General features: G+C 44.2%; 1 protein-coding gene across 3 annotated transcripts in view; it reads right to left on the minus strand.

Moving 5' to 3' along the window:
• The window catches only part of LOC135399604 (phospholipid scramblase 3-like), an 81925-nt gene extending 64144 nt beyond the window's left edge, over positions 1 to 17781 (minus strand). Inside the window, exons 1-3 of one of the 3 annotated variants that reach the window (XM_064631328.1) lie at positions 17706 to 17781; positions 10573 to 10653; positions 1388 to 1450 (exon numbers count right to left, since the gene is read on the minus strand). In XM_064631328.1, the coding sequence (XP_064487398.1) occupies positions 1388 to 1450; positions 10573 to 10653; positions 17706 to 17736 (175 nt within the window). In that variant the 5' untranslated portion in view covers positions 17737 to 17781. Of the gene's footprint in view, positions 1 to 1387; positions 1451 to 10572; positions 10654 to 17669 lie in introns of all 3 variants that reach the window. The other 2 variants (XM_064631330.1, XM_064631329.1) reach the window with 2 other exon arrangements.
• Between the last annotated feature and the right edge of the window lie 2540 nt (positions 17782 to 20321).

Here is a 20321-nt window from a genome sequence, read left to right on the forward strand (position 1 = left end):
ATCAACATAAGCACAGACTTCTTATTCCCCAGGCTGTGGTTCGTCTCATGCGTGTTCTTATATCCTGCACTCACAACCCGCTGCAGTGTACGTTCAGAAGTTTGTGTATTTTCCTAATTGACAAAAAACGAACGACCGAATGTAATAACAATTACGCCAGACACAACTCGGCAGCATTAGTCAGCGTCTCATTTGCATGTCATTCTTGTAGTGCAGCAAAGCTCTGAGTAAATGATTGTTACCGTCTGATTGACGTGACTTTTTCTTCTTTTTGCAGACTTGGATAGAGGTAAAGTAGAACTCCTTTTCTATTTCTTATTACTTGAGTCCTGGGGAACGTGCTGCCGCAACCATTAAGGTCAGGTTCATACATTGTCGTTTCAGGTGGTGACATTTTCAGTCAGAGCACTTTTTCTTGACGTGAAACGAGCGAACCCTTTGAAGCTGTTCGGATGTTCCTTGATGCTGCGATGCTTATGTTCTCTGAATACTTTGTCCTGAACATGGAACACCCATGATGCATACGAGCTTCACTGTAATTCATTATTGAAAGGTACGTTCAAGGACAAATGAATGTAATACTTGTCCACTGATTGTTCACGAACTAAGCGGCATGCTTTCTGACACTCCAGAGCACAAGTACATCGTACCGTATACCGGGTCAGAGGCTACGATGCCCTTGTTCTATTTGTCTACACATCGTTATTCCTGCTAAACATTTATATGCGGTCTCCGTTAGTACAATTGGGTATGGGTTGAATAGCAGTACCTGTCATAAGTACCCCTCGTGTATAAGGAATGTGCGTCGTACAGGAGCTAGTCCAAAGGCGTGGAGCTTTAGAAAAAAGCTGGTACACTTCATTATAAAGGAACAATCACTAGTAAAAAAATGGTGCATCTTAACATCTCATAACGGAACATGTGCGGTAAAGGACAGTTCGCCGTACAACGTAGAACGGACAAATCTCTGCAAGTACGGCATCGGTAAGAATGTCCGTTTTTCTACGGCGCTTTCGTAACGACTTGCAACGGAGCATTTGCTTGTAAAGAAACTGTACTCCGTTGATCAGAAAACGGACAAATGCATGGCAATATCACATCGAGTAAAATTCCCGTTTTTCTACCGAATTATTTTTAACAGTGTGGGAGGCGCCGAAAGCCTACGGAAGCAGCTTTATTGACCCACGAGATTGAATGACTCTCCTGCGCACCGGCTTTGAGCTCAGCACTCGTACTTCGTTATGCCAATACGTGTCCCAGGGCCTGTAAACATAAGATGTGCTCCTCCTCCTTTTCTGCACATTTTTTCTTCGAGTTCATTCATGATCCTCGCGAACCCATGCGAAGAAACTAGAAGACCGGAATATTAGCAGTTAGGAGGACTCACCCTCTTCCAGATAAAACAGGACGTTGTGCATGTAGTCCCCCACGACAAACTTCCATAGACCGTCTGTGCGAAAAGGAAGGGTAAAATTAATGTCTGTCTTATTATGGATGAACGTTCACTTGTATGACCGCATGACGTTTTTCCTCATGGGGTACTGCTCAGAAGAAATAACCGTCGAAAATACGTAGAGACGCTGCAGCGCCTCTGAAAATATTATTCGAGAATGGAGTTTTTATGATTAAACGTATGGGCATGCCCAGCCCGGTGCAGGCGGCCGCCACATTAGTTGTGAGAACATAATCGGCTTCAAGGTTACCTGGACGTTTGGGGCCCAGACTTGACCACGTTTTGTACTCGTCAAACGTGGTCTTGCGCGTTTTCATGATGCGTTTTCATGCGCATCATGAAACGCGTTTTCATGATGCGCATGAAACGCGCATGAAACGCATGATTTCATGCGTTTTCATGATTTACGCATTTTTCTTGGTATTTTCTCTTGCGGCTTTCCCATGCGACGCGCCAGTTCGTATGAGCGCCGCTACGACTACTCGGGAGACCACGGAGACCGACGTTCTGCAGATAGGGTATGCTTGACTTTTGTACTGAATTAAAGGCAACGTTTGCGCAGAATGAAGACATTTATACCGGCTAGCTGATGGAGGGATGTCCGGAAGAACGAGCTTGACAGTGGACCCACGAAAAGCTTTGATGACATTTACTTCTTCTACTGGCAATTTCTAGGAACTCCCGAAACACTCTCCCGTGGGTGAATGGTTCCCACGAAAGCACATCCGTGTCCCCAAAACGGGGTTGACGGTCTCTACATTCTTTGAGGTGACCGACGAGTTCTGAGCAGACAGACGCTATGTGCTCTCTAATCCCTTCATTCAGACGCCAACTTATTTATCCATGAATAGAGTACACAACATGACGTCTACAAGACATCAAAGGCTTTCTGTGCGTGGCCCAATATAATTATGTCGATTAAAGCAGGATAGAGTCGGCTTAGTTTAAAATCACTAAAACAATTCAAATGTCATATAATTTTCGCAGCATCTTAGCATTCTTAAGGAAATAAAATCAATATTTGTGGATTTCTCCTTTTGCATACCCCCCTCCCTCAAGAACACACAGGTCCTCAGTGTCATCGTGTTCTCATCCTTCGATGCATATCCGCAGAACGTCCTGAGGATAACACTCGCGGACTGTCCGTGAAGAGGTAGGTCCTGTGCCAGTCCCCGGAAAGCTAGGGGATGAGAAATATTGCTTTCTTTTGTTCAGTTTACCTGCTAAGACTCCCCAAAGTTTGAGCGAGACATTTGTTTCGTTTTTTTTTTCTTTTTTTGGGTGGTGGGGCGATCCTATGGGCTGAATGACATTTGTCCGAAACAAAGGGCGGTCCTGTGTAAGATTTCTATCCCTCCAAAACAGGTGACTGTTTGTGATACATCATTGCATTGGTATGATGCAGCATTTATCACGGAAAAGACAGAAACGCATGATTTTATCGCGCTGCTTCTGACTGTCAAAGGTCCTACCGAATGTCTCAAACCAAAAGCAGTAAGAAACACATACCTTCCCTTGATAGAGAGTATGTTTGCGTCATCGAATTAAACTTAGATAGCTCACTCTTCCTGTTGTGTCACAAGCGAGCAGGACTCTCGAGTTTATGGCAAGTCTAGCAAGAAGCAATATATATTATCGTCTCTTTTTCTGTTCAGTGTCTCAGGTTTTATCGCCGTTTTACAATGTCCCAGGACGCCTGCACCCTTGCACTTCTACAATATATTATCTGTTTTCTCAAGTAAAGGAATTCGAGTATCTTTTGAAGTGAGCTCTTCCGACTTCGTGGTTTTGTGAGCTTATATACTTCTCTCTGGTTACTTTTTAAACCGTTGCACTCTGTTCAGTATGCAAAATACAAGAACCGAACAAGCAGACTTTATTACAGCACTTCATCAAGATGAATTCACATTGATGAGTAAGATAGAAGTCTTCAGGACTAAAAAGCGATAAAAACCGGGCTGTTTGGTGGTACATCTAAAAGCGATAAAACCCCGGTGCACGGGACACAAAGAGACAACACAGACGAAGCACTGACTGACAAACAAATTTAATGGCAGGGACACATCTTAAATACACCAACTGCACACCCAACCCCTAGTGGCAGCCAAGGCCGTCATGCTGTAATCACAAATTATCACAAAGTTATCAAAAAGATATCACGCAAACACGGTGGTAACGGATACAATCCAGCAATTCATTGATAACTAACGCGAATTCTGTTTCGGGGGGCGTTTACCTGGTGCCTTGTTTGCGTGATATCTTTTTGATAACTTTGTGATAATTTGTGATTACAGCATGACGGCCTTGGCTGCCACTAGGGGTCGGGTGTGCAGTTGGTGTATTTAAGATGTGTCCCTGCCATTAAAGTTGTTTGTCAGTCAGTGCTTCGTCTGTGTTGTCTCTTTGTGTCCCTTGCACCGGGGTTTTGTCGCTTTTAGGTCTTCAGGACTGCGTGTGGTCTCTGAAGAAACGAGTAAGGTACTATACAGAGAAAGATAGATTTTTGTCTGCGATGTACCATCACCATGGTACTAAAACTGGTGTTTTGGAAGGCCTGACAACATTCTTAGTATAAAGCTGGGACGCTACATAGTGCGACATTGACACATTGACTACGATTTGAGGATCAGATTTGACCCTCCTGGGGATGCCATACCCATCCACGCATGATGATCTTAGGATATCCCTGGTACGACAGTGGTATGTTGATGAAACGTAAGTGAAAACAGCTTTCCGGTTGTTCAACTGCATTTTAAGCCGTTAGAAATTCCCGGAGATTTTCATCACTAGCAGTCGCACCACTTGTAAGCTTCATGGGTTTCGGGGACGATCACTAATCCGCATTAAATCGCAAGAGCGTAGGCCTGGCTTAACCCGGACTAAACCTCCATGGTTTGTCTTATGTCGGGCGATTAGGCGAGTAAGTAATATGGAATAGAATCAATCACTGAAACAATGGGACAACATATCTACCAATACTCGCATAACTGGTTCAGAAGCGCTCGCAGCAACATATATTCAGTCGAGTGTTCCTCTTTGGGAAGACAGCCATGGGCCCGTTAAGTGGTAGGTAGTCAAAGCTTCACAGGCAGAACGACTCATAACCGCTAAACCGGGTAACCAGAAAATACCACTTCATTTCCTCGGTACACCACCACCACCACACACTACAAACATAAATATACAAACAAGAATCATCTACTGTTCTCTAAAGATGCGTGTTTGTTTGGAGCAAAGTGTCCAGCATACATCAGTAGGAATTCAGACAATTTGATAATACTAATCGCTGATTCATATACAGGGTGTTTCAAAAAACGTGTCATTCGGACTTTATAAAAAAACGGGGCGACGTAAAAAGACGGAGTAAACGGCGTTTGTGTGGCAACTGAATTTGCCACCTTGTAAAATTATTTTCATTTAATTTTAATTAAAAGAAATTGAATTTCTTTAATTGAACTCCAAAATTTCCCAAGTCAACCTACCGTTTTTTTTACAGAACTAGAGAGCCCGTAGCGAACTTAGTCAGATCCACTAAGAAATCCGCTAGATATTGCAAATGGACCTGCCCAAAAAAAGTCCCGAAGTTGAGGCTTCAGAGTTTCGGGTATTCAACGGCGCACCAAATCAGTCGGAAAAATGCGCGGAGGGCAGGACATGCGCTTGCCCCCATGAAGCTAGAACAGTTTATCGCCAAACCGGCGTGCAGCACAAGACGCGCAGATAACAAGGCAGGTGACATTCCACCATACGTTTATAAGCGGCACACAAAAATGATTCCGCCTCTTTTTTCCCGCCCTGTGTTTTTTTCGACCTTCTATCTTTCATGGGGGCAGGAGCATGCCCCCTCTCCACGAATCTTTGCGTCTGATTTGGTGCGCCGTTGAATACCCGAAACTTTGAAGCCTCAATTTCGGGACTTTTTTTGGGCAGTTCCATTTGCAATATCTAGCGGATTTCTTAGTGGATCTGACTAAGTTCGCTACGGGCTCTCTAATTCTGTAAAAAAAACGTTAGGTTGACTTGGGAAATTTTGGAGTTCAATTAAAGAAATTCAATTCGTTTTAATTAAGATCAAATGAAAATATTTTTGAAAGATGGCAAATTCAGTTGCCACACAAATGCCCTTTACCCCGTATTTTTCCGTCGCCCCGTTTTTTTATAAAGTCCGAATGACACGTTTTTTGAAACACCCTGTATACATTAATATACTTAAACATTGCAGCTCCTAAGTTATTCACAGGGAATACAACATCGTCGACTACACCATCCACAGTTCTTGTATCACTTCTCAATATAAGATGAAAAAGCTCACACTCTCCCTTCAAAACCAGTTCGGACTGGGCGTGGACTACGTTGACCATTGTTTGCTTCTGAATACAAGTATCATACTCTCCATTGTTTGATTTTTCGGGACTTGCCAGACCATTTATCTGGCGTTTGACACTTATTTCTGCTTTCCTCGCGAGGTCTTTGTCTTATCGTGCAAGCACTGAACCCGAATGCAATTGTAAACGTGGATGACACTGTGTCGCGAACGCTTTGACTTATCCCGCAATCAGTTATTTCCCCATATTATCAGGGACGACTGTGCCTTATTTCCCATATTATCAGGGACCACTGTGCCTTATTTCCCATATTATCAGGGACCACTGTGCCTTATTTCTTTATTTTTCTTGGCCCCCATTGCAAGCCTTGGTTGGCTCCTTTTCTCTGTTCAATCATACCAACGGACACAACAAAACTACGTTGACGAAAATATTTATTCTGCACTCCAATCGGGTTGCTTGTCAAAGACGTCTCCTCTTCTTTTTTTCCTCCGTCTGCCGCCTCCGGCTCAGATGCACTGCCTCTAATAGCTTCTTTCAAATGTTGTCCACCTGATTGTTTCTGTTTGTTTTTGTCCACTGTACGGATGTGTTCGGCGCAGGAGTGGTAATGCAAACTTGCGCAATGATTTAACGAATTCCCTACCCCTCTGAAACATTGGTCCCGAGTATTGTGTAAGGCTGGCAAATCCATGCCCAGGGTGGATTTTTGGGATTTCTTTAAGGAACATGTCTAAAGTGTAGAGCTAGATCTGTTTTGCCTGGACCTTTGAATTGGAGAGGTCGACCAGAGTCGTCACACAACTTAATTAAAATGAAATTTATATCATTATGCAATAGCTTAAAATATTGTATGTTTTGGAAAGCATAATGAATGTTATTTTCTTCCTTTGCAGAGTATGAGACCAATTTTAATATTGGAAACTTCTTTATACCTGAATGTGAGGATTCGATAATGTCACAATAAACTATAAAATGACGGAATAATGGTGTAAGCCTGAGGTGCATGTTTCCACTTGTACTGTTTGCGGAAGTTGTAACTAGTGTAACACCCAGCATATTAGACAATTCTGATTAATTAACAAATTCTGATAGATGAGTGGTTACACCATCAAGTGGGTTGATAGTGCAGAGCTTTGTGTCATTAGTATATGCAAGTAGAGCTTTGCCCTCTAGTTGTTTGTTAATTGTATGAAGCAGTAATTCCGGAGTTTCGTAGCGATCTTGTGGGATAGTTATCCTTTTTGTTACCAAGTACTTCGTTCTCTATAATCAAGTCATAAGTGTGTTCAAATGTATCTCCATGGTAGTAGGCTGTATCACCTTCTAATATAAAATTATTTAGTGGGAGAAGATTCTTGAGTTGTTTTGGAATAACAAAGCGACTGTATAATGATTATGATAATCTATAACCGTTCTCTCGGAATGCTACACTTGCTTCAATTTCGTGTGTTCTAAAAAAACGATTTAATGTGGCTTTGACAAAACAACCTGGAATGAAAGCGATGTAGCCAATCGGTGTAAGAATAGACATTTCTTCTAGTATGCATTGCTGTGAAGCGAATTCCTCTCGAAGGTATGTGTCCTGACGTGGCACCTTAGAACCTATTATAGTAGTGCCTTAAATGGATGGCACTCCGATAGTGTCTTGGTTTTCATATGGAAATTTAATTGAACGAATACAATGCGGCAAATGGAACGCATATCTATAGGTGGCCTCTAATTGTCTTTATAACGCGTTCAGCCAAACTCGCTTTGACTCCAGTTGTAGTAACATATGTATGTATACAATGACGCATACGCCAAGCCTGCACAACTTTGTTGAAGAACTCTTTTCCGTGATCTACGTGAAGTAGATTGGGTCTTTTTCCTGTTTTTGTAGATCCTCATAAATTTTTTTCTTCACATCTTCACTGCACATGGTCTTGAGAGGAACGGCCATGAGTTGGATCGATGAACAGTCCATCACGACAAGAATGTATAAGAATCCTTTATTGCACTTCTTGTATTGAATTAATGAGATGAGGTCTGCTTGGTGGAGGTCGTTCAGATGGATTGAGATGACTTTCCTTCTCTTAAATCTACGTCTTCCATCTTTGTGGAGTGTATAGACATCATCGGGCGTTGTAATTCGTGCAGTGCTTCTTTCCTTGTGATTTTCCGGCCCTTTTGATAACTTTTGACCCCTCAAAGCCCACTGTTAGGAGACCTATCGCGTTGGACATTGTGTCACAGAGGTAGAATTGAAAGTGATAATAAGACGTAGTGAAAACTAGATTTATTACCATCCAGTGCTTCCCCAACCATCGATTTGAGCAAATTCACTTTTCACCGACTGTCGTTTGGCCGCAATTGAGGAGACGTTCATGTGACAAAACACGCCTGTCAACATCAGGTTTTGCTTCATAAATTTCTTGATTCAGCCGCCATTTCTTATCTTCGGTTGACTCAACCTCCTCCTCCTCCTCCTGTTTCTTTCCAAAACATCGACGAAAGAGCTTCCATATAATTATTTTGGGAGGGAGAAAGCTACCGGTTTGGGGAACGAATAGGAAAATGAGGAGATGACCTTGTTTGACGTGTAATACATGTACAAGAGTGGAGAGGAGGTTGTATAATGAGGACTCGCCACATTTAAAAGTGAAAGTTTCTTCCTACCATCTCACTTCAAAGATGTCTGACCATAGCGGTAAGTTTCTGCTTCGCATTGTAGTTCTTTTTGTCATGAATATTGTCTTTCTCAGTATTTAGCAGCAGTCTCACATTCTTTTTTGAAGATGGTAAGGAAGTATAATGAATATGAAAAAAATTTAAATTTTATTTCTTGTTTTAGCTCCAGATTCACCTCCGCAAAGTTGTATGTATTATCGAAATTTGATTCATTTGACGTCAATGAGTTCCATTTCAGATGACTCTGCAAGAACAAACGATTGGATCTGTATGTACTAACATATGACTATGTTTAGTTATTATTAGTTACTGGTAGCTTTTTCAGCTAATATGCGGGTACCATCGCCGGACCCAAGAACGTGAGTAAAAGTTATAGGGTTTGATATAAACTATATCGAAACTGGGTCATTCCATGCAGAAACGTCCCAGACATTGCGCTCGACCGTACCTGATTTCTTTCAAATATAATGTGGCGCATTGATCCCATGCAGCCAATATTCTCCCGGCTTATTTCTGCCGCCAAATTTTTTTTCGAGTCGTGGCTGCCTCATGAAGATCGCGATTTGACATGTAACCTACCTGGCGAAAAAAAGTTCTAAGAAAACAGCTTTTGTGCAAATCTCAACGAAATCTCTTCTGAGTGAAGGCAATGCATAATACTTTCGTGCCAAGACACGTTGAAGTTTGATCGACACTTTTTATCGGGAGTTTATGACCCGAGTAAACTGTAGAATTTCGTGAAATTTTGGATTTTTTTATGGAACTCTGCCAATTTTTCATAGCTGTTTAAACTGTATAGCACTGTTGTGCAGGAGGCATAGAACGTGTTAAAAATATTTTGAGGTGCGCAGACTTGGAAGAGTATGCAGAAAAAAAATCATGAATTTCGGAAATATTGCTTTTTACCAGATATTCAGCCGTCAATTGCACACTGAGGTCGTCCTGATAAAAATATGACACCAATTGCATTTAATAGTACGTCCCTTGACCACTTATTTTAGAAAGTTTCATGGAAATACTTTGTTTTATCAGCAAAAAAAATTCAACTTGACCACCTCCGCTCTCATCCGGCATTGCCCTGCAAGGGTGCTTCACCCCAAGACGCGTCGCCTCCGCTGCCGCCAAACGGACACTGCAGCTGCCCAAACCGATCCGCAAGGTACATACATATCGCCCACGCGCAACCGCGCTGCCTTCCCAAGCAAGCAAGCACCAAGCACACAACGGCTTGCCGGCAGAGAAACACAGCTTGTAAAACACAGAGCGTACCTCCTCACTCTCCACCAATTGGCTGCGTCCTTTTCCACTTAGGCTGTGCTCTTTCAATACGCGGATTTGAAGGGAGACCAGAGCAGAGACCAGAGCACAGCGCACGTCAAAAGAATCCCAGGTGGTCCAAATTATTCGCATTCCTACCCTGCGGCATTGCAACATGGCACCACACTGCGCAGACAAAGATTACGTGTAGCACCAGTACCACAGTACTATTTATACTCTTTAGTAAATCTAACTACGCCTCCGAGCCTCGAGAACACATAGTGCAGAGGCGGACTAAGACCGGGCCTCAGCATGGAAACAGTCGGGTATGGGCTGGGCCCGGGCCGGCAGAGTCCAGTTCGGGCCGAGCCCGGGATGGAAATCTATAGAAGACGTCAGGCCCGGTCCGGGTGCGGATGGTAGCAGCCGGGCCTGAAAATTAGGCCCGTGCAGTGCTCTAGCGCAAACCCGTTGTCTGCATACAGTTTGGTCACCAATCACGCGCGCGGCCAACTTTCAGCAGAGGTGTGTGGTGACGCTTGCAGTGACCTGTAACAATGACAGGCTCAAAATGCATTGCCTTCGCCCAGCGCGCTTTCATCTATGGAACAATACATTAGATGAAGGCAAGTCTGTGCGTGCGAGCGTGAGCTCCCAGACAGCTCAGGCAGAGACAGGAAGCAGAGCCGAGGAAGAGCATGAGCGAGCAGTCCATGAGCTGATCACGTGAGGAGCCGCGTAAGGAGTGAGTGGGCACGAGTGAGCGAACGGAAAGCTCAGCACGGAGTGAGCGGGATGAGTGAGCCCGCGCTTACGAGAGCCGACCCCTGATTGAAGTATCACATTTTCTCAATCACATCAACTTACCTTGGTCCACAGGTACAATTTGCACTTGGTTAAGTGGCGCCAGACCTTCAAGGCCAGTCCAGTGTTGCACCGGAATGGGCCCTGAAAAAGACACATCTGTCACAAAATCGTCATGTTATAGTCTTTTGTGAATTTTTCTTATATGAATTGAATAAGCTCGTTGTATAAACTCATTTTGGTGGCATTGACAGCTTGTGTGCCACAACCTTAGGGTACATTTATGCTGCAGCATCGCTGCTCGCTGCAGCTTCAAGCACATCGCTGCTCGCATAACCGCTAGGGTGCGTTTACCCTGCAGATTGCTCAAGATGCTGCTCGCTTTCGCTATATCAGTCGCCTAGCAGCGTTCACTGTGGAAGGATGGAAACGAGGAAAAGTGGGAAGGAGGAAACCGACTTCATCACAACCAATCGCAGGTCGGATTTCAAGACGCCAGTCATCAATGATACCAGGAAGACAAACATGTTTACATTCCTAGGTGCAGCGAGCAGAGCGGCAAGCAGCGGCGAGGATAAGCGAGCAGCCAGGCTGCAGGGTAAATGCACCAACAGAAAGCTCTGTGTTTGACCTGTCATCGCCAGAAGTCAGGTAGTCCCCGGGCATGTTCAAACATGTTTGGCAGCATTGTTGTGGCGATGATCATGGCGTGCATCTTTGGCAAGCAGCGATGCTGCAGCATGAACGCGCCCACAGAGATACATGTGTTTGTTTCGTCATCGCCAAACAGCGATGTGCCATGTGCCAGCAGCGATGCTGCAGCATAAATGTACCCTTACTGTGTCCTCGAATATTTCACATGGACCGCATGTGATTTCCTGGCATGTGGCATGTGATTTCCCGGGGAAGGCATCGGGCCGCGCGTATCTATATTTCTATCAAGACAAGTATCTGCTGATATCTTGAAATTATCGTGGAAGAACTTTCCAGAACATCCGCTGCGTCGCATCTCGCCCATAGGCTGTTTTCACGTCACAGTAGGCTCCCGACATAACGGTACTTTGCCATTGGAAGGGATTGGAAGGAACGGATTTTGCCATCATTTTGGCGGCATGACAGCTTGTGTGTGACAATGTTATGGCCTCCTCGAATATTTGAGGTTAGTAGCTCTTTTGCTGGTAGTCTCTGTGGTTAATGCTTTTCATTGCTTTCGTTGTCACTGCTACCGAGCTATTCGAAATGTGATCTGTGCGTATTTATGTGCATTGTTCCTTTACAATGGCTAACGATATATCGAAATAAATTTTACGAGACCTAGCTAAAATGTTCGCTGATTTCAACGTTTACTAATTAAATCAAAGAGGATATGAAGGGAGAGTTCGTCTTTTCAAGATTCCTTTGAAACGGAACTCCGCCAATGAGCTGAGACATATCAAAACTGATCTTCAGGAGGTTAAAAAAAAATAATAATAACATGGCCACTGTTGAGAGAGAATGTGAGCCGCTCGGGACGAGAACGAAAAGCCCTGTCAATCGATCAATGATTTGTAACTCAAGGTTGCCAGTTGAGCAGATGAGCCAATACTCTAGAAATCATAATATTGAGATTCAAGGGGTTCCCGAATTTGAAAATGAGAACTGATCAGTTATCCTTACTCAACTTTGAGAAGCTATTGGAGCGTCTAGCTTGGAAGACGCAAATGACATTCAATTTGCCGTGCGACAGGGGTATTAGTGGTGAAAGCCCCATCGCGTAATGTTACTTGCACATCCTGGAAACTCACGGCTACGGCCGAGTAAGAATGGGTGAATTGAATGGCAGAATGCGCGTGGTTAAAATCGGCTATAGACTTCACTAGGTCTTCTTCTGAATGTGGCCATATCATAAATATATCACAGGAAAGCGCTTGTACAGTATTGGTTTTTGTTCCATGCTCAGGGCAGAATTTTTCTTCCAATGCAGCCATGAAAATATTTGCAGAAGTAGGCGCCATTTTGGGCCCCATAGCGGTGCCGTTGGTCTGAGAAACGGATGTTGGGACGTCAGATATGTCCACCAGCGTTAAAACTCTGCTTTTCCTGGAACATTTAAGGGGAAGTGCTTTATTGTAGATAGGGTGCGCCGCAGAAGCAGTCAACCGCGTAATACAGACATCCAGAAAGCTAGGGACGCTGGATGAAGGACTATCCGTGAGCAAGACGAGAAAGCTAGGGACGCTGGATGAAGGACTATCCGTGAGCAAGACGAGAAAGTCTGTGCCACCGCACTGCTCCTGATGATGTCAGTCATGCTTGTAGAAGTCGTTGCCGCTGTCACCATCGTCATTTGATCCTGAATAGTCGTGATGTCGATGTAAAACTGCTGCTAGTGAAGTGCCGAATTGTCTACGGGATTGCGGAATGCATAATGAAGTCAACACGAAGCAAAAGACAAAGGGACGGAGGAACAGACAGGACTAGCGTCACTTCAAAACATAGACACAAAAGGTACGCAGAAAGAAAGGAAAATACAGACAGCGCCACAGATCTCACAGGTTCAAGTACACTAGTAATATTTTTAATCTTGTACAAGGAAAAAATGTGAAAAGATATAAAGTTTCACCCATGCTGACCTTGAAGACATTGTATTTCATGCTCAGATAACGTAATCGAGGGCTTGCTGACACAGTTATCTTCATTATCAAAAATATAGTAAGCTTAAATAATTTCCCGAGTAATCTGCCATCTAGATTTCCCCCAAACAGTGGTGCTTCCAAAGTCAGGCTTAGATCCACATCTGCTACAGTGAACCGCTAAGTTCCCAGAAGGGGTACCTTTTAAGGTACGCCTTCTTTCTAAGGTACGCCTGTAATTTCTTCAAGGTGGGCACTGGTGAAACTTCATATGTTTTCACATTCATCCTTGTATAAGATTAAAAATATTACCCGTGTACTTGAACCTGTGAGATCTGCGGCGCTGTTTGTATTTTCCTTTCTTTTTCCCTACCTTTTTGTGTCAGTAAAGTTGAAGTGACGCTCGTCCAGTCTGTTCCTCCGTCCCTTTGTCTTTTGCGTCGTGTTTACTTCATTGTGCATTCGCACCAACTAGCCCAATTGCTCGTCGTCGTCGTGTTGCGGAATGGTTTCGTGGTATATATTGAAGTCGCCAAAATTGGTGTCCCGCTACATAAGTCCTGATCGGCGAGGACTGATTGCCCTGGGTGAAATACTAAAAATGTGCCCAAGCATCGGACGACAACGTTTTTCTGTTCCGTTGAGGAGAGTAGTGGCAGCGCGGCTTTTCGAATTTGCAAGCTCTGTAGCCAATAGGTTCTCCATTTACTGCGATGACTTGACGTGTTCTATTCGGCGCGGTAGTGAAAAGTACAAATTATCCAGAAGCTGAGCGTTCTGCCGGAGTTCAGTCCACTGGTTCTCCACTGCCGTCCTTAGCTCATCTGCGCTCCTGAACGTCCCGCGTCTGGCGATATTTTTTTCTTCAACAGCCCCTAGATGTCTTGGATAATATTTAGATCAGGGCTCCTTGCAGGCCACTGAAGCTGCGTAACCCCAAGGTCATCGAGACTCCTTTGCACGGTTCTTGCCATGTGTACCATGCTCCTATCTTGTGGAAGGATGAAGTAGCAATCCGGGAAGGGTCCGTCAAGTGCATAGGGCAGCAGAACGTGTTCTATGACGTCCCTGTAAACGGCTTCGTTTTAGCGTTCCTGCACTCGCTGCACACGCGGCCCCAGCACTTGGATAGAGATAGCACCCCACACACCGATGGAATGTCGCCAACTAGAAAATACTCTGTGGAGATAGGCTGGCATGAACCTAGAACAGCCAGAGCATTATAAAATGTCACGTAATTTTACGTGGAATATCACATAGTATTAAAAATGCTTGCGACATTGATACCTGTACCGAGGAGGCCTCTAGACGCGACGCCACTGATTTAAACGCGAGCAGAACGTAGATTCATCTGTGAAGATGACATTGGGCGCACTCTTGCATAGTCAAGTGTCGATGTTGTTGTGCAAAGAGAACCCTTGCGACTCTGTGTTCATCGCTGAGGCCTGTCTTTTGAGCGGCCGTAGAGCTTTTTAGTCCCGATGTAGCCAGCCTCCTCCTGACGGTGAAAACTGACGCCTGCAGACCTAATTCTCTCTTGATGTCTGCGGCAGTCATGAACGGATCGGCAGGGCTAATAAGAATGATTTGTTCGTTTTCTTCACGTGTAGTAGCTGCTGGTGGTGGCCCACTGGGAGCATCCTTGATTCAGCTTTCCACTATAACGCCCGTATAACGCGGTTGACTGTTGCCAATGCACAGCCTATCTGAGAGGCAATCTTTCGCTGGGTAACTCTGTAATTATTTATTCATAATAAGTAATTATTTAACCGTAATTATTTTAACTCTATTTTTGTAGCTAACGCGCGGAGGCATCGTTTACAGTAGCAAAAAGAATCGAAGTAGAAAAAGCTTGACGTATATCCTGGCTTACGCGTATATGTATGTCTGAGCCGCACTACCACACTATTATATGTGCCCTTGGTATAGGGCTCTCGACGTAACGTCGTCTACACCACTGTCTTATCAATACAGCACATCATTATCAGCGTGACAGGTGGTGTGAGGCATGTGCTCCTTGTCCTGTTTCAGACGGCTGTCAAGACAGACAAGGTAACACAACAGCTAACGGTCCATGACCAGTACATTCGTTCAGCATGTCTTTTCCCGAAATCCAGATGTTGGCACTCTGAGCGTTAGTGCACCAGCTAGTTCGCTACGAAATCCCTGTCCCGAACAACGACGACGACATCAGATGTCCTCATCATCAGCGATACGGACATCAGCGCGATGAGGGTTGAGGCTTTTCTCACCTCTCCTACACTTCCAAAATTAAAATTAGGGTGAAGTGATCTAGATAAGAAAAATTTTCAGAAAAAGGATTGATGTGGGACGAAAAAAAAATCAAAATTCGACCCAAGATCATGTCACTTCCCTGTGCCAGGCGGACGAGCTCCAAGTAGAGCGAAACAGCTGTCCTCGGCTGAAAGAGCACGATGAAATTAGAAACATATGCTCAATGTGCAGCCACAGAGCACAATCCAAGACAAAACAACCCCGACGCACAGACCGCGCGAGCGCAGAACACGAAATCCCCTTTCCATCTACCGCTTGCATTTCCAACCTAGTACTGTGTACAGTTGCCTCCGGCTACACGACATTGTCCTCCGCTCCCCACTACGCAACTGAGTAACTTGTTCCCTGCGTCCACCGCACACAAGGGGACGAGGGAATCCGCCAGGCATCTGCAAAGTCAGGCCTCATACCAGACACGAAACGTCAAGCGTTTATGTTCGTTCAGTGCACACTGATACACCTTTCAGTCCACACGCGTTCGCGAAGGTACGAGTCAGGACACGTACGTGAACGTCAGACATCGACTAAACGTTGTCAGCTTCAAAACGACAATGCATTGAACTTCAAAACCCACCACCCTGACTTCAACCTCAAAACCCATGACGCTGACTTCAACTTCACATCCCATCACACTGACTTCACAATCCCGTCACATCATATACCCTCATCATACCCTCGTGACTCTGTATCATTTGCCTTCACATATTTGTGGATACTCAACATCTATAAACATCTCCGATGCGAAGTAGCGGGCGTCATGCACGTCATGCCTTGGAAAATTTCGGAGTTCAATTCAAGAAATTAACTTTCCGCCAACTGAAATTAAATAAAAATATTACCAATATGTGGCAAAAGTTATGGGCAGAAAAAAAAATCCCTTGACCGCATGTCTCTCCGGGGCCTACGTTTTTTACTATGAATTTCTATCATGGCTGGTGGACCACCCTGTATATACAGGGTGTTTGCTCTAACGTGTCCAGCAATTATATTTAAAGCGAGCGATAAAAGAAAAGCAAGTGGTACTTTTCTGCTACTTGAGTAGGAAACAGGTACTGCTTCACTAGTAGCACCTGTTTCTTAGTCAGGTAGCTGAAAAGTTGCGCTCGTTTGTCTTTTATCTCTGGCTTTAATTTTTTGGACACGTTACAATTTTTGGACACGTTAGAGCAAACACCCTGTATACTCTTCTGGTGTGTGTAGGTTCCAGAACGAACCTATTTTTCTTTGTTATTTGTTATCGTTATTTGATACCTTTTACTTTCGATAACGTTTCATGTTTTTTTTTTTAAATTCCGTGTTAGCGCCGCGAAGCAACTGTATCTATGAGCGGCGTACAGACGTGGACAGATGGAGAGAGGTCAGCAGGAAGGAGTGGGGGACACGGGAATTAGTATGCGTCCTGGGGCGACTTCATGCTTTTACAGTTTGTTTTTATAGGTATGACCTCTCTTTCATGATTTGCTGAGTGTACTCTGCGTTACTCATTGCTTTCAGTTGGACTACACTGTTTTTGTCGCCATAACTTGTAGTTTCGTGTTTCATCAGCTATTTAACCACCACCTGAGCACTCTTCATTTTTTGTTATCTGAACAATATACTCACGAGACTCACGTAACATTGTGTATACCCGTGTTTCTTCCGCTCTTATGGGCTGTTCGACAGGGCTTGCCTCTCAAATCAAGTCTTCATGTATTTTAACCACGACCTACTAGATTATAACGACCATGTCACAATCAGCAAACCCTATGAGGTGCCTGTCCGCACGATCCGCCAAGGGCGCTACTGACGCACCCTGGCAGACTGGCGCACGATTGGACGATGGAAATTTGAATTTTGAACTCTCAGAAGCGTATGTACGACAACCGTAGCAGACGACAGCGATAGCTCCTATGAAAACGCGTAGAATGATGATAATAATCAACCTCAGAATTAAACATCTGTGGAAGTTCACAGCTTGTACAGAAATACTAAGGTAAGCTGAAGTACAAAGTATTGTAGAAGTTGAGGAAGCAATAACAAGGACGATCAGAAGCGCCACCGCTGCCTTCCAAAAATGCGGCGCATGGGAGGGGTGCGCCTGACGTGGTCGTTATAATCTAGTAGGTCGTGATTTTAACTATACTCTTTCTAAGCAATAAATAAACCATTAAAAACAAAGACATTTGGAATATACCAAGATGAAGATGCAACAAATACCACAGATATAGAGGTTACTTCGCTTAGATTGTAGAGATGGAACAAGTGCGGATTTACCTAATCTCGAAGCTGAAGTCCAAAATAATCACGTACTTGATAGATGTCCATGTCCGTGCGTTGCCATTATTTCTGCACGGGAAGCGGACTGAGCACAGAAGTGGAATGTCGAGCGTCACATGAACTTCTTTCTCGTTCACATTTTCTCGTATAATGCTCCGTTATTTACTAGCAAATGTGGGCGACACGTTAATCAGTAATAAGCAATATTTGGGAGCAAGGATCAGTAGCGGCAGGCTTGGCGGCACATTCACTACTAACAACCGGAACAGTGGTGGTACGGCCACAACCAGAATAAGCGGTCGTCGTGGTAGTGCTGGTAAAAGGGTTCGCCGATAGCGCCCTCACAGAGGTGGGCAACGTCACCACTGACGCCCTCGAGGAACGTGTGTCCTGATGTGGGTCTGATGAATGATTACTGTGGTCCAGCACAGTTCCCTTACAAGTCGGACCAGAATAGGCATTCGTCAGGTCCTTACACAGACCCAATCCAGAGAGCCAAGCAAAACTAAACGCCTCCACCCTCATATATGGAGCCTTCATGTACTTGGCGATAGGTGGCGCGCACTTCTTCATGAGGCGTATTAATGATTCGCTGAATGCGAAAAACTACTACTGCCGTACCCACTCGTAGAATGCACAGTTACGTCGGGCGTAAAGTGATATTCACAACTGCTCTTTGGATTAATAAATGGATTATAATATATCATGATAATATATTAATCATTGGATAATAATAATCGGATTGATTTAACGTAGTGGCCTATGAACACATGGGCCAAGAATTGACATAAGAACACCATGTGATGTAAAGGCATGTTGAATGTACTGTCTTGTGTTTGGCTGTAATGCCACATTTGGTGTAATGACGTGGACTCGGCTCCCAGGCGTGTAGTAGCTAAACAAATCTGACTTCCTTCCGTCGAAACATGCTGTGACTGCGTAACATCTACCAACCTTTTCGGTTGTCCTAGCAAAAGCAAACGTATACAGGGGGGTGTCCCAGAAAACGTGTCAGCGAATTATAATTAAAAAAAAAAAAAAACTACACCACCTAGAATCATGCGGTCTACGGCATTTGCTCTTACTAGGCTTTTGCCACCTCCTGATGTGAATGTCATGTATCGTAAGTTTAATTATGTAAATATTTGCGAACTCAACTCGGAAATTTGCCAGGGAAAGGACACTTTTTTTACCCAACCAATATGAAGAGGGTGCCGAATTCACTCAAATTCATGATAATTGCGAGTGATATTCCCGAGCTATCCCATGGGAAAAAATAGCCGAACATCATGCTTTTCGGAGCACCGGCCCATAACGCGCGATGACTTTTTGAGCGCATTCGCTCTCAGTCCGACGAAAGGAGGCTCCAAACTCAGCCCACAGAGTGAGAGTAGAAAACCTAACAGTTCCTAAAATTCCAGGGAAAGTCGGACGCGATAAGCCATGCCTGTGTTATCTCTTAATTTCTGCGATGCCGGGGTGGGCTGGGTTGCCAACCCCTTTTCGTCGGGCTGAGGACGATTTCGCTGAAAAATTCGTTGCGCTATCCTGTGGGAACTCCGTAGAACATGATGTTCGGCTATTTCTTTTCTTTTTTTTTTTTCGATGGGATGGCTTCTGAGTATCCCTGTCAATTTTCATTAATTTGAGTAAATTAGACACGCTCTTTACATTGGTGGGGTAAAAAAGTGACCTTTACTTGGCAAAACTCCGAGTTCAGTTCGCAAATATTTACGTAATTAAACTTACGATACATGACATTCACATGAGGGGGTGGCAAAAACCTAGTGAGAACATATGCCGTTGACCGCATGATTCTATGTGGCGTAGATTCTTTTATTATAACTCAATGACACGTTTCCTGGGACACCCTGTATGTACGTTCACGTGTAACAACGCTCTGAGTGTTCTCACGGCTACAAACATGGACCTACTTGATGGGGATGCAGTGCCGTGATAGCCTGATCATGACTCAGATTGGTGCTGAAAGTGGCTTTTATGTGCTTCATCTCGACGCATGAATGGCGTACCCAAAACAAAGTCAATAAAAAAGGTTCCTGCTATGTTATCAGCCTATAAACCACTTAAATGACACCATATCTCTGCACAGTAAGCAGCGTTATATATCCCTGAAGGATACACACAAACCACACAATAACACATGGTCTTATAGTAATCGAGTGATCATCGCTGGTGAGTGGTCTCTCGTGCTGGCAACGCAGGTCTTCATTGAAATCCGGATGCATGAGGCATGCTCTAAAACAAGAATTCCTGGTTTCGGTTCTCTTAATATTTCGGAAAACAAAAACAACCGAGGACACACATTCCTGCGTTTCGAGGCTGAAGTAAGACGACACGCACACACACGGGAAATGAGATCAGCAAATAAGTTTAACACGGAAGTTACGCTGGATTGCTTATTGTTCCATACTGCTAAACAAAAGCAAAGTTGACAGTGACGGGTACAACACGCAGCGAACCGGTAAGGAAGTATATAAAGAGAAGTGCCTCAAGACGAGAGCCGCCGATATTTCGAACAGAGGCTGTTCTTCTTCTTCTGGGCACCGTTTGTTCTTTTTTCTGCGCTGTGGGAAATGTATACCAAGTTGAAGAGCAAGATTCACAAAATGTTCCAAGACAAGGGAAATA

The sequence above is a fragment of the Ornithodoros turicata genome, chromosome 7 (assembly GCF_037126465.1).
Source record: "Ornithodoros turicata isolate Travis chromosome 7, ASM3712646v1, whole genome shotgun sequence".
Classification (NCBI taxonomy): Eukaryota; Metazoa; Arthropoda; class Arachnida; order Ixodida; family Argasidae; genus Ornithodoros; species Ornithodoros turicata.